At 34.3% G+C, this 14,066-nt stretch overlaps 2 protein-coding genes across 2 annotated transcripts; one reads left to right on the top strand and one right to left on the bottom strand.

Annotated features, from left to right (window-relative positions):
* Nucleotides 1–2,163: 2,163 nt before the first annotated feature.
* LOC115456225 (ubiquitin-fold modifier-conjugating enzyme 1) lies at nucleotides 2,164–4,792 on the bottom strand. The gene is made up of 4 exons (XM_030185195.2): nucleotides 4,548–4,792; nucleotides 3,720–3,851; nucleotides 2,783–2,950; nucleotides 2,164–2,293 (listed from the first exon to the last, which is right to left on the bottom strand). The coding sequence occupies exons 1-4, from the start codon at nucleotides 4,668–4,670 to the stop codon at nucleotides 2,210–2,212; spliced, it is 507 nt and encodes a 168-aa protein (XP_030041055.1). The 5' UTR covers nucleotides 4,671–4,792; the 3' UTR covers nucleotides 2,164–2,209.
* Nucleotides 4,793–5,592: 800 nt separating this feature from the next.
* Nucleotides 5,593–8,874, top strand: LOC115456228 (BLOC-1-related complex subunit 5). The gene is made up of 8 exons (XM_030185196.2): nucleotides 5,593–5,809; nucleotides 6,673–6,776; nucleotides 7,297–7,407; nucleotides 7,660–7,832; nucleotides 7,934–8,009; nucleotides 8,113–8,225; nucleotides 8,315–8,449; nucleotides 8,633–8,874. Exons 2-8 carry the CDS (start codon nucleotides 6,680–6,682, stop codon nucleotides 8,735–8,737), a joined length of 810 nt encoding a protein of 269 aa, XP_030041056.1. The 5' UTR covers nucleotides 5,593–5,809; nucleotides 6,673–6,679; the 3' UTR covers nucleotides 8,738–8,874.
* The last annotated feature ends 5,192 nt before the right edge of the window (nucleotides 8,875–14,066 follow it).

Here is a 14,066-nt window from a genome sequence, read left to right as displayed (position 1 = left end):
TTTGTTACTTACTGTAAATATTAGTAATGATGAAGTTATGATTTTATCTATTAATCATTATTATTTTTGGCTCGCAGCTTCGCTTGCGTGATAAAGTTTTTCCGGGAGATAAGCCCCGCTATATATTTTTCAGGTTAAAAATAGCCTATGTCCATCCAACTGAACAGTCACAAACTATTTCCATACCAAATTTCATCTGAATCAATGCAGTAGTTAGGTATTGAGTTTTTGCGTTCAGATAGATAGACAGATATGTCAGGGGACTTTCTTTTATAATATTATGTAAGAATATATTATTACTTTTTACTAGCAGCTACGCTCGCGTTAAATTCTTTTCACGTATTAAGTACGAGATCCACAACTGTTAATTTTTTTGTATAATAAAAAGGTCATGAAGCATTATTCCAAATCGAACTACCCGCCAGTTACGAATAGAGTTCTTTTTCTCGCAACCCTAAATATTTCAGAAGCAAAAGTTGCCAACTTACTCTTAAAATGTCTGCTACCTGTTAGTAAAAGTCCCAAAAAATCAGTCCAGCCGTTTTAAAGGTAGGATATACGGAACAAATAAACAAACCGACTGAAAGTCACGACTATAGGTACTAATGTTTAGATTGTCTAAGTAACAAAAGAATATCTTAATTTAAATTAAATGTATAATTAAACATCGATGCAAGACTCGAGGAAAACTTACCGGCTGCAAAAATAAAAATATTTTACATAAGTTTAAATAAAAAAAACGTAATTTTTCGTTTGTTCATCTGATGATATCATGAAAAGTGAGTAGGCACCGGTAAAAGCGGACATACGGAGCGACATAGTCGTGAAATAATGGCCAAGCTCCCTAAATCAAGAATAAAAAAAATCGTCATAAGGATCTCAAGACATACCCATTTTCTGTTCCCATTTGTACATTGAAATATATTATTTGTTTAACACTTATATTTACCTACCTTTGAATGAATTTCAACAAGAGATGATGCAGCGAAGATAATGTATAACACACATTTCAACATATTGGAAACTCTGGAATTAAAATAACATATACTTATTTGATAAGAATAGATGCTTGCGGTAGATATATTTGTCTACAGCACCAGGCTCTACTATCACAATAAACTACCATGATTTAACGGTTAGCTCCTGATTCTTATGGTGAGCGAGACTTTCGGAGGAGCAACTTCCTCTATGCCTTTCCTAATTGTTTCTTTATGTCGCGCATGGGATTCACCGCGCCAAAATTACTCACGACTATAGGCAACAACTTATCGCTTACGACAGTTGTGGCAGCCATGGTCAAGAATGATGATGTGTCATGTCAAAAAGAGAGAAAGGGAACGGTCTAAAGGACTTCGCCTTCGCAGCAGACGTCGGAGACACGACCGACCTCTCAAAGCCGTCCTTTCGGTGGCGGACGGGTGGCCCGTTATCGGGTAACTGATGCTCAAGAGGGTGGCGTGCTGTATTAGATGCACGCGTATGATTTTACCAAGGTCTCATTCCTTGGAAGGCTCTGCCCTAGAGCCGACTCCTGCGAGGGTAGCGGTTACATGCACTTGCGCACACCGCGACTTTCGATATTAAGTAGAGTCGAATGGCGGGGTTTTAGTCGGTAGGACGCTTTATACCGGCAAGTCCGGCAGAAATCAGTAAAAGGATTCCCCGGTAAAAAATCCTACCTTCGCTCAAGTTCGTAAGTGTACCACCGAGTTTATACATATTTTATTTCTGTCATCAAAGAAAATTGTTGCCAGTACCTACATTTACTTGGCCTGAGACTAAATATACCTACCTATTATAAGGTTAGTAATTCCATGCAATTTAACAGTACTTCGTAATTAAAGGTTTCGGCGTTTTTAGTTTTAATTTTATTATCAAGTAAGTGATTCGCCTACTCGTTTAGTTATTCTGTTTATTATAGGAAAGAGTATGTGACTATATAAATTTTGTTTACCTTAAAAATAAGCGACGTGTTGGCGTTTGAGTTACTGAAAACAATAAAATTGCGATATTGCGCAAAAATATGTTTTACGATTGCAAATTCAACGTTGAACTAAATGTTTATATTTTTATAGCACATGTGGCAAATGAGACGCAGAAACAGCCAAAAGAACTGTTATGACAAATAGGTACTGCCATTAAAATAAAAATAAAAAGAAGTTATAAAAACGTACACAATATATTTATAATCTGTACATAACATTCAGTATTATTGTTCTTCTGTTTTCTCTTTGTACGTGACCACCCCCTTCTGTATCATTTCTGGAATCTCCACCGCCAGCCAAGGACCAAGCTGGAAATAAAAGACATGCTATTTAGCAAAGGAATAAAAATGTTGCAATATTATGTGGATTTATATTTATATGCAGGAAAAATATTCAATGAAGTTTTGTAAAGTAAAGGGGTTGATCAAGTTCCCTGAAATGTTAGCCCCTTTTTTTTATTTCGAAAAAAGAGACAGTGGACAAAGATTTTCTGGTCCTACACCAAACACTTACACATAGTGTTATAGCAGGTTTAGGAATGAAAATATGTTACTTACTAAGTAATACTTAGAACTACAACCTTTTGAAACATAGCTAAAAAACATAGCCTGTGCATGTCCAGTTTTAACAGTTCAGCATAATTGTGTCAACTTGTGGTAATAATCTGTCGTCAGTTGACATTCTATTGGAACCCACTTCACTTACCATCAAATGCAGTGGGGTCCGTAAAAAAAATAGTGTCTAAAAAAAAAAATATGTTAGGATTATCTGGGCTATTATGCACTTTATGAACTCACCCCTAAAGCCATGGCATGCGCTATACCGAATTTGGGAACATTCCTCGCCCACAGAGGCTTGAAGTGGTCCGTGAGGCAGATCTTGCCTCCTCTGTACATCTTAGCTGTCTTCCCATCAAGACTTGGAAGGGCTATCTCTGGCGCTGTGGTGGGGTATGTTATTGGAATCTGAAAGATATATCAATATTCAGTATGTAAGGAGATGTAATAAGTCAGTGTGCTCTATTTTGATGCAAAATGAAAGACAGTTTGATTAAAAAAGGCTTAGATAAGTAAGGACTAGATTTTCAAGCATGTTGTTTTGATTGGCCACCAGCATCATGTCAACTCCTTTTGTGGATCCAATCTCTTTCAAATAAAAGTGTCAGAAAAACTGTCACAAAATTTACCTAGCCTAATATTCATATCTTGAATCTTCCATAATATAACAATATGCTACAATTAAAATAAGGAGACTTTAATTTTAGCCATGTAACAAAATAAAGTTGATACAAACTCGACTGCTGCCAATAGCTTCAAACAGCTTATTTTAATACAAATTACAATTACAATTGGTTAAAGATTTGCTTAAATTAATATATGTATGCTGTAATTTGTAAATTATAGCTCACATATAAATTCTATTGAGCTTGATTAATTAGGAATGACTCAATTACCCTAATGATTCATGAATATTAGACAAAGAAATAAAACTAGTTTTCGGATTTAGGTATATCATACTTTATAAAATTATTTTTTAACAATACAAGGTTAAGCCTATCACCATCTATTAAGAAATAAAACTAGTTTTCGAATTTATATCATGGTTTTATATATATTTTTTTTCGACCCATTGTTGGACATACAAGCTTCCCCAAGTGAAAAGTGAATGCTATCAATCCCTTTTTTGAGCCATCTGAAAATCAACTGACCACAATGTTTTTTTAAGAATACTCACATCAAACTCCAAATCAAACTCATACTTGAGCAGGTTATGTATGTACCAGCACTTGCCGAACCACCGGGTGCCTGTCTTGTCTGACTCTAGCCGGAACCAGTCATTGTCAGCTTCCTTATTGTTTTGGACGTACTGTGAACATAGATATTTGTATAATAATTTCATAATTTTGCTAGAATATTGGACATTAAAATTAAATTATTTTTTCTATTTTCTATTCAGAAAAACAGATTTTTTTTTTAATTTTATTACATTTAGATAGTTTAAAATAGTAGTATAAGAGGTCCCGCAGGGTGTAAAGAGACTTATGACTATGAGAATTATTATAAAGGAGTATAAGAACCTCAGTACATAACTGCTTGTTTTAATATGATTTAAAACATGTCAAGAGCATATTATATGGTTTACATAAGATTTAAAATATTTTTAAAATAAATATTGTCTAGTTTAAAAATATTCTATATTTGATATTATACCATCATATAATTTTAGGATAAAAACGAAATCGTATTACTGTATAATTTATTACAAACATTAAATCAAGAGAAAGTTGTATAGGTTATTCGGAACTTACAAACTTTTTGCCTTTTACATAATTAATGAAACTATAGTCCATACAGTCGATGAATTATTTATGCAATTAACTACGGTTTTGTATAACAAACATCAGGAACTACGATGTAACAAAGCCAAACTGAAATATTTATTGACGACGAGTTTCGAAATTTAAACTAAGTATAAGAACTGAAGATATGCTGTAAATTATATTTTTAATAGAAATTTGTACTTTCTTTAAAGTTAATACTGATAATGAAATACTAGATTTACCTTGATCAGGGCCTGGTATTCTTCTTTTAACCTATTTACCCATAATTCCTTATCTCTCGGTCCAGCTTTTGTTTGCAGCAGTGGAATACTGCTCAAAGTCTTTCGTGTACCTTCGTCTACCATTGTCGTATTTTATTTCATTCTATTTATTTAAATATACGAGAAAACACGTAATAGAAATCTTTTGTGTACAATGTGTACATTAAATGTCAAATTGACATTTGACAGTCGACGTGTCAGACACAGAAAAAAAACTGATGTTAAAGGAATAAAGTAACGAACTATGTAAGTATAATATAATATTAATATGTATATATTATGTACGATCAAAGTTAATGTAAATAGTACGATGTATCCATAATTATAATATTATAAATGCGAAAGTAATATCTCTGTTTTTCTCTCTGATACACTTTCTTCTTATTCTTTTATATTATGGATGTCACTGTTTATTTAATAGCAGATATAAATTAAAAAGAGACTGAAGTAATAAACTCTATTAGCGATTCGCAACTTTCAATGATAAGAATAATACAAATGAGAATTGTGTATTTGGCACGATTGTGACATGTATAATATAGCTGTCCAATATAATAAACCTTTGCCATTAATAATAACAATATTTTAAAAAAATTTACATTGATTTGAGGGTTTCTAACTTAGGCAGTTTCCAAAAAGTTAGGGGGAGAATTAGTGAGATGGGGGTTTTTTTAGGGTATTTATTTTAAACGGGGGCGTTTTGCATTCACATTATATTTTATTTTGCAAGCATATATATTTGTTGAACTAGAGATTTCTAGTATAATTCCTTATTACCAAGAACGAGATAAGCAAATATAACTCATTTTAGTTTAGAAATAGGACTTATTGTCTACTACACTTTGCGGTGACTAATTAGCTTCAGCTAAGATTATTCATTGACAATACGTTGGTTCTTGTTTGATTGTCTTGAAATGGAGCAACATCCATAAAATTTATATTATTTATATTTGAGGCGTTTTTCCAAACTTTGAGATTTATGATTTTTTTCACTTAGGGTTAGACGCAAATATTTTTTGGGAGTTGGCAACTCTGTGACAATCATTGATTGAATTTGATTGGGATTTGGGAGTGAAGATTAGGGAAAACAAATAGAATAGTATTAATAATTATTATTTTAAGCTTTATCCAAAAACCTTGTCGTGAAGTATTCAATATGCAATATGGAACTATACTAGTCATCAATAAATGAGATTAATAAATTAAGCTAAATAAATAAATTGGTGAGTTTTCTAATCAATATGCGACTCAGCATCACAATATTATTATTTATTGACACATCCATATCTATTTTTATTTTTATTAAGTTCAATTTATGCATATATCGTAATTAATTGTGCAATAATATCATCACTAATCGCACTAAATAAAGACTATCGAATGGTCTTTACCAGTAAGTAATGAGATTTTTCTATTCTATTTTTAAAAATGTTTGTTCACTATTACTTTTGTTATTTCTTACTAGAGATTTCTAAGTGTGACTATGAATAATATACAGGGTCAATTTGACATTGCATTAAGAAATTAAACCACACACCCTTCTTTACCCCCGCTAACATTCTGCCAAATGGCATCGAATAACAAATATTTTTTTAAAAAATCCCAGTTGGAGTTTTCTGATTGTTTTGGTATTTTTGTATTTTAGTGTGAATATGGTGAGTGTGGTTGTATTTTAAAAATAAGTTTTTTTTTTTTGAAAGTATGTTGCCAATGTAACAAATTCTATTAAAGTTGTAGTAATGGCATAATGATGTCTAAAATTAAAATTACTTTTTATTGGTATTTATTTTGTTCAAAACTTTTTCAATTTTTTACATCTACAGTTCAACAAATTTATTGTAAAGGGTTACTTTTACAAAGTATGTGTAATGCAATGTTGAAATGATTCTGTATGTGGGTCTACAAGATAATTAGCATAGGGTGTAGTGCCATTGAGTATTTAAACTTTTGAGTAATGTTATTATTCATAAGGATAGAAGCTATCACCTTCAAACAAATATCATGTTTCATCAGATATAATAGATATTGTGAATATTATCTATTCGTAAAACATTAATAATTTGCATAATTTTGATGTATATTTGAGTTGCACGATGGGCTCGGAGCAGTCATCAGTGCCTCCGAAGAAGCAGTCACAGAGAGCACCTCTTGTGCGTCGAGGACACACTATAGCAGTGTCTAATGTACAAGGTGAGACATACTATTTTATGTTAAGGCTATATTTCCAAAGGAATTGGGAATTAAAATGTCTACAGCTACCATTACCATTTTATTTTTGCCACCTTGTGCCTGCGGCTAGCCACAATTGTAAGGTTGGCTTAAAAACTGTCTCACTTGTATTGCTCCACTAAAAGTATACCAGACAATACCTGTGCAGTCAATGTGATGCGGGAGTATGTCACTTCATAGTAAATCATTTGGAACACTCCATCACAGAGTTTTATATCATTACCATAATCCCTGGCAATAAATATTCAATAAATACAATATACATTACAACTAAAATGTTATTGTCCTTAACATAGATACTGAAATTCATTAATTAAAAATATCAAATACATGCTCTTTACAGCTGGATAGCAATGCTTTGTCGATACTTCAAGTGCATTCAATATTTGTATAATAACATATCAGAACTTTGTTTATATTTGTAAACTGTATCATTAAATAATTTGATATTCTTCTGTTCAACAAATATTTTGATCACCAGATGGTTCTAAAAGTGACACGACGACTAGCGGTAACAACTCGCCGGGTGCGAGTGTGTGCTCTGACTCGGAATTGCCGTACATCTCTTACACTGTAGACAGACCTATAGGTGGTGAGTACGAATTAGATCAATAGATAGTTTATTTTTATGTGACTGGTAATGTGACTTTAAATTCTAATTGAAAAAAAAAAGAAAATTTTAATATAGTGAATTATTTATATTTCTACATGTGGATTTTTAGACAAATATTAATTTATAAGAAGTAAGGTCATAAAGATCTATCTACATAAAATGCAGTTACATGGCATTGTATTAAAATGAGCTATTAGCCTCCACTTCTTGCTTAATATTTATTTCAATCAGATTCGCCAAAAACCTTGTCGAAAAGCGCCCGCGCAGTCGACAAGAAGTCCCTCCAGCGTCGCCACACGAGCGCGGGCTCGGCGCCGCAACGTCGCGGGCGGCGAGTTAGAGATATTGTGGTGGTGAAAAAAGCTGCCGACGAACAGCTTGATGAGGATATCAGGAGGTTGCAGGTGAGGAAGACATACTGACGCGAGTGAGTTAGTTGATAATGACTATGATTTGGTTATTTTATGTTTTTCGGATTTATCATATACAAATTATGTTTCTACAGGAAATTCCCACCTTTCTGCCCATAATGCGTGGAACACTCGGCCTGCCAGGTGCCAGAGACCCAGAAGTATTAGAAGGTATTGTAAAGGATCTTGAATTGGAAGTAAAAGTCTACACAGGCAAGAGTCTACGGACAACCAACATCAGCAATAACTAAATTGTTAATATTTTGTTTACTAGGTCTTGACTACAAGCCTTGGGTGCGACTGACCACGCGCCTGCAAGCCCATCTTGCTGCGTGCGCACATCCTTTGGCCGCGGAGGAACTCAGCCTTGCTGCCAAAATTAAAGAGGTAATGAATGTAATTTTTTGTCATTGTGTTAAATATTGTATTTCTCACAAAGATGGGCACTGGACAATGATTAATTTTTTTTTTTTCAGACGGAGACTGAAGCGTGGCGCATACATTCGGCACTAGTTGAACGACAGCGGAACAACGCTCGACACGCTGAAAGACTTGCGCGTGCGCACCAGCTTGCGCATCATTTGTCGCGCTCGCGCTCTTTACTGGAACAGGTAACTAAATTGGAGTAGAGTAGTGCTACTATTTCCATTAACGTATCAAAAATTACGGTGCTTATTGAACCTGTAGAATTAGTTCTAGGTAAGATATAATTACAAATAAAAAGGAATTTAATAATGCGACATCTATCGGCACATAACTCAACTACACTTCCTTAAAAATGACATTCCTTACAGACATTGCAAGACATAGAGGAGTTAAACAATCTGTTACCAGAAGACAAGAGATTAGAGCCGTTCGTGTGGAACGAAGAGACAGTGACCTCGGAGACGAAACCTTGAAAGACGATTCTGGGAGTTAAGGGGTTTCTGTATTTGGATCCCTCAGTCCAGATATTTTGGATCAGACATTCATCATTGTGATGATGTAAACGAAGGCCTGAGTCATGAAGAATAATAAATATACTACATATAGTGAATTTTGTTTTATTTATTTTGGGAATTATAATAATTGAGATCAAAATAATAGGGCACTGTTTAATAAAAATGGTTTGTTCTGAGGAAAAATTAATAATATGAATTCTAAAGTACTTACGGTATAATCAGTTGTATGCCAGAATCTGACTGTAGGTACCGCTGCTTTGTCTATTTATGCCGTCAAGCAATAATACGGCAAACACCAATATGTCCTATTTTAGAATATTCTAGCTATTGTAATAATTTCGTATGTATCAGGGTGAGCACGGCAAAGTGACTCCACTTCAACAGATGATAAGTAGTCCAATAAAATGTCGACTGACGACAGATGATTACTCCACGGCATTCGACACAAGTATGGCGGTCTGTTGGATCCAACCAAATATACACAGGCTGATCCTGGATCGCGACACACTTATGTTAGCTACTATGACGTGTTTTAACACTTTCCCCCTTATTCATAAACGTTATTTATCGAAGGACGGAGCATTGCTGTGATAACAAGTCTGTTTCTCAGTGCTGACAGCATGGCAGCCTTTGCAGTGCGTAGACATAGGGCCGTTGTGATTGGCTAATATTGAGATACGACTTAAATCTAGTTGGCTGTCAGATAAACAAAGCTAAACAAAAAGCACGCTGTCAGGTAAACAAAGCTGAGAAACAGACTTGTTATCACAGTAATGCTCCGTCCTTAAATAAATAACGTCCATGAATAAGGGGGTTTGTGTATGGTGGTCGCTATGCGGGCGGATATAAAATATATCCTACCACCAGCAAACAGTTCTTAGTAATTCATAATTTTAGATCGTGTTGCAATTGTTTGTTTAGCAGCGCTGAAAAGTTTAGCAAATTGCTCTCCGCTGATCAGTTGTTTACATTGTAACATATCTTGCCGTTTTTACGTACCGACATTGACTGATAACACAACTGTAAAACCAAAAAAATTGTAGTAAAATTTACTTTTTTGATTTTTCTATTACGCTCTAAAATAAAGGACCTATTCCTTAAAATGTTTCCTTTTGTGGAAATACGTTTTTAATATTTTTTTTCCTATGTTAGATACAAAGGTTGAGCCTCGAAATTTGTTGATCCACAATTCAAAAATCTTTTTGCCAGTGAAGAATTTCCTAAATTACTTAGTAAGGTTGAACAAAAAAGTTTTAAAGGAGTCATTTCTGGATTCTCAGGAAATAACAAAGTTCAAAATTACTGAGAGCTACTTGAAACATCCTAATAATTAATACTTTAAAACTATGGCTTTAAAAGTAGGTACTACATAATAATACGATAAATTTGAAAACAACATGGAAGCTTACTCAGAAGAACATGGAGAACATTTTCACTAAGATTATATTATATACTTTAAGCACAATACATCGAAAATATATAGGGGATAAAACAGAATGGTGATGGATGACTATATTTGGGATTTTGTGAGAGAAAGTAATTAAGAACATAAAAGAAAAAGTAATAGGGGTTATTTTAAAAGGATTTTTTCTAATCTTGTAATTTTTTAACGTTGTACATACTAAAAATGTATACATAAATATATTTGTTTTCATTTATCCATAAGAAAATTTAAACCATGGATTTTCTAAAATATTGATCATCCGTTCTCTTGGATACAAAAGCAAATATTTTCAGGCGATATACATATTTCACATCTAACAATCGATAAATCTATCGGAATTTTATACTGTCTTATCACGATCAACATTCGTTTTGACCTGTCTAATCCTAATTGTTACTTTAAAATTGAATTATATGCAAATAGGTCCAGAGGTCAGTAGAACATTCTTCAAGGCGTAGGTAGATACTTCTGAATTAAATCTGCATTACAAAACTATCATAGGCTAAAATGACATACTCAGAATATACCTAGATAATATATATTCAGCATGAATGGGTGGACTCGACGAGTGTGGTTAAGTATTCGCTGCAGCGTTTCCTTACATTCTGATCCTTAAAGATACAATAAGATACGTTACAGTAAATTCTTCCACATTGAAGTCTATTCTTCGAGCTCGAAGTCGGCATTAAGCAATAATTGAAATTCGTTTAACAATGTTGTTAAATCTTTTTTTCCTATCATCTCCTAAAAAATAAAATGCTTAGACCATTTTTTGGCGTCCCATGAAATTGAACCAGAAAACTCAGCATGATATGGCAGTTACTTATACTACGCCAGCAAGGCAGTCAAACAAAAAAAAATGTTGCATAAATTTTACCTTTAGTTGGCGGGCTCCTTGCATCAGATCAGTTCAAACTGCAAATAGGTACAAAAATTACAGAGTATTACATAATTACTCTTCAAATTCGTTTTGATATACGAGCTCTAAACGTTACTCAATGGTTACCTAACGCGCCTTGACCCACTGCGGTGCTCGATCAGAAGTTTAGTAAGTAGGCCTCTGTCTATAGTACTTCCCGTAATTCTGCCATAATTGCCGTGGTTAGGAATTTACTGTAGAGGCAGGTGGCGGGAGCAAAAAAAAAACTACACCGATTTCACCAGCCTGCCTTGCTGACTGACTGACAGCCTTGGTGGCGTACTTTTTTTTGGTTCGGATCCCGCATTATACACCGGGGGAAACCTGCGAATGGGATACTGGAATTCCCCGGCTTTGCGACTACAGGGTCCTGGAAGAAAGTGGGGAGGGGATATCTGGGGAAGAAAGCGTAGGCGAACGAGAAGGAACCCTCTTAGGATGGGAGGAATGGTGAACGCCAGCAAATGGTCGAGGCCTCAATTACCTCAATTAAATGAACGAATAAACGACACTTGTGAGTAGAAGGCAGATAGGCGCAACCGGTCCATGCTCGGTTCGCCGAAGTATCTGCCTTCCTTTGGTATGCGTCGGGACAAGTAATTTTTTTTTTACTACCAAAAGTCCTTTAGTCGTGATATAGATAAATTAACCAAATTTTTGTTGCCTAACTAGATATAGAACTTCCCTATTCGCAGTCTTAATGGTCAGCCACTAGACTTGCAAAGATCAGATTAATTAGATAAATAATAATATCATTTATGTAAGCAAGATTATGTTTCAGACAGTGAAAGTCCTGTCAAAACCCCGAAAAAAGAAAAACAACGTACTTATTTTTGAGTTCAGTGACCGCTTACTTAATGCAAATTAATTACAACATTAATGTACGTACAGGTTTGATATATATGTATATTATAAATGTTAGGTTACTTATACGGAAGTCTATTTAACATTCATTATATTTATGCCAAGTAAGCAAGGACTTCTTTTTTTAATATTCAAACGTAACGACGAGTCGAGCTAACATTCACTTATATTAATATTTATTTTTATTTCTCCGGAAAAATGCATTTATGCCTCTCCAGACTCAGATATTTTTCGGCTTACTGGTCTCACCAACCATCTTTAAGCTAGCCGATAGATGGTATACATTGATCGCTAGATCGAGTCCCTTATATTATATACCTACATCCTACGCGGTCATCCCAATAAAAACCCCGCGATGTAGGTCCATCCCCGAATAGGTATTCGGGGCATTAGAAACAGCGTTGAGGTCTTCTGAAAAATGCCTAGTAAAGCGCAACCATCGGCGCAGTTCCGCCTAATAGTCGGTTTTTAATTAGAAGCAAGCCAGAAGGGTATATATAGTTATAATACCTCCCAGATCTATATAAATTACAAAGCGTGGCTGATAGAACTACGGTCATCGGACATCATTTTAGTCTTATAATACCATATATAGAATACATTATATACATTTCTCTGTAACATCCTTTAAACCTAAACAACTCTTAGTTTTAAGTTTTCACGTCCTCAAGTTTTGTTTGAGGCTTGTTGACGATAAAGTTTCTTTATACCTAGGTATTTAATGTTTGGAAGCATGCAGACAGGTACTTACTGTTTATAATGTAACTATTATTATGAAGGAAAAAGGTTCTCATAATGTTTGTTACAAGAAAACGCAGAAATAGCTGAACGGATTTTGATGAAGTTTACCTAGAAATAGAAATTTGGCTCTCGGATAGACTATGGTTTATGGTCATGGTCATGGTCCGGGATTAAACCGGAGGCTAATAATATGCTTAATACTAATTTACTTTTTATTTGGAATTTTTATCTGCCTTTTAATAGTCTGCCTTTAATGACTCTGGCGTCACCAGGTAGGCCATATAAATCACTACAGTGGTTTAGGCACCTTTGTAGAAAGGTTTATTACGCGGGCAAAGCCGCGAGCAACAAAATGCTTAATAAATATATTTAAGCACTTACTCTCATGGCATACTAACTTTGATCCTCTGAACCAGGGTTTCTCAAACTTTTGGCTCCATGAACCTCTGTAAAAGTTTCCAGATGACAGCGAACCCTTTAACTAACTAACCAACCACCCTATTCCCCCTCCCGACGGGAAATACATAGTCGAGCGCCACAGCTACCGTCGAATGGTGAACCCCTAGAGATAAGCGTACACTACCGCGCCTTGAGAAATCCTCCTCTAAACCGTAATATTTGGATGGGTGACAATTTTATCGTGTGATTTTGATACCCATTACGGTACAATAATTGTATCTTCGTAATTATGGACTTATTACAAAATTTATTTAGGACTTTATTGTACTGATCACCAACTACTATATTCCAAAGTAAATAGTTAATTAGGTACTATATTTAATTATATCTATTTTTTTTATATTATTAATTAGCTACTCCTGACTATAACTGATATATTCTATCCAACCAAAATTGTTAAACAGACAGAAACGGTGTCGAAATGTAGAAAAATTTTATAAAAACATATATTAATATGTTAAATAATTAACAAAAATTCCTACATATCCCGTTACATTAATAATTAAGAAAACTAATCTTTATAATTAGGATAATTTAAACATAATGTAGATAGTAATTGTTTCGTAAGAAGTAATTCTTTGGTTGGTTGCGTGTATGTGCGTTGCGTCGTATAGTGGGACAAAGGTATGGATCTTAACGTGTCACTGAGATGTAGGGTTGCTACATAACATCACGACATTATCTTCGAATAGGGAGAGAGAGATTGTTCTTTAGAATCTGTTCATAGCCAGCATCAAAGTTCATTATGATTCTGACTTAATAACCGACGGATCCACCATATTAGGATCAATAATCCTATACCATACCAATCTGCGGGAACCTACTTGCACCCAGCGACTTTAATATCATACATGATCTCT

Source organism: Manduca sexta, chromosome 28, assembly GCF_014839805.1.
Source record: "Manduca sexta isolate Smith_Timp_Sample1 chromosome 28, JHU_Msex_v1.0, whole genome shotgun sequence".
Lineage (NCBI taxonomy): Eukaryota > Metazoa > Arthropoda > Insecta > Lepidoptera > Sphingidae > Manduca > Manduca sexta.
This window is presented reverse-complemented; position numbering and strand designations above follow the sequence as displayed.

Bases quoted from the DNA above. Each gene is read 5' to 3' on its own strand.
- LOC115456225 (XM_030185195.2), bottom strand. From the start codon at position 4,670: ATGGTAGACGAAGGTACACGAAAGACTTTGAGCAGTATTCCACTGCTG. The intron at 2,951-3,719 runs GTGAGTATTCTT...TATATCTTTCAG, and splicing joins AGTTTGATTTGGAGTTTGAT to ATTCCAATAACATACCCCAC. The intron at 2,294-2,782 runs GTGAGTTCATAA...TTTTATTTCCAG, and splicing joins CGCATGCCATGGCTTTAGGG to CTTGGTCCTTGGCTGGCGGT.
- LOC115456228 (XM_030185196.2), top strand. From the start codon at position 6,680: ATGGGCTCGGAGCAGTCATCAGTGCCTCCGAAGAAGCAGTCACAGAGA. The intron at 6,777-7,296 runs GTGAGACATACT...TTTGATCACCAG, and splicing joins AGCAGTGTCTAATGTACAAG to ATGGTTCTAAAAGTGACACG. The intron at 8,226-8,314 runs GTAATGAATGTA...TTTTTTTTTCAG, and splicing joins TTGCTGCCAAAATTAAAGAG to ACGGAGACTGAAGCGTGGCG.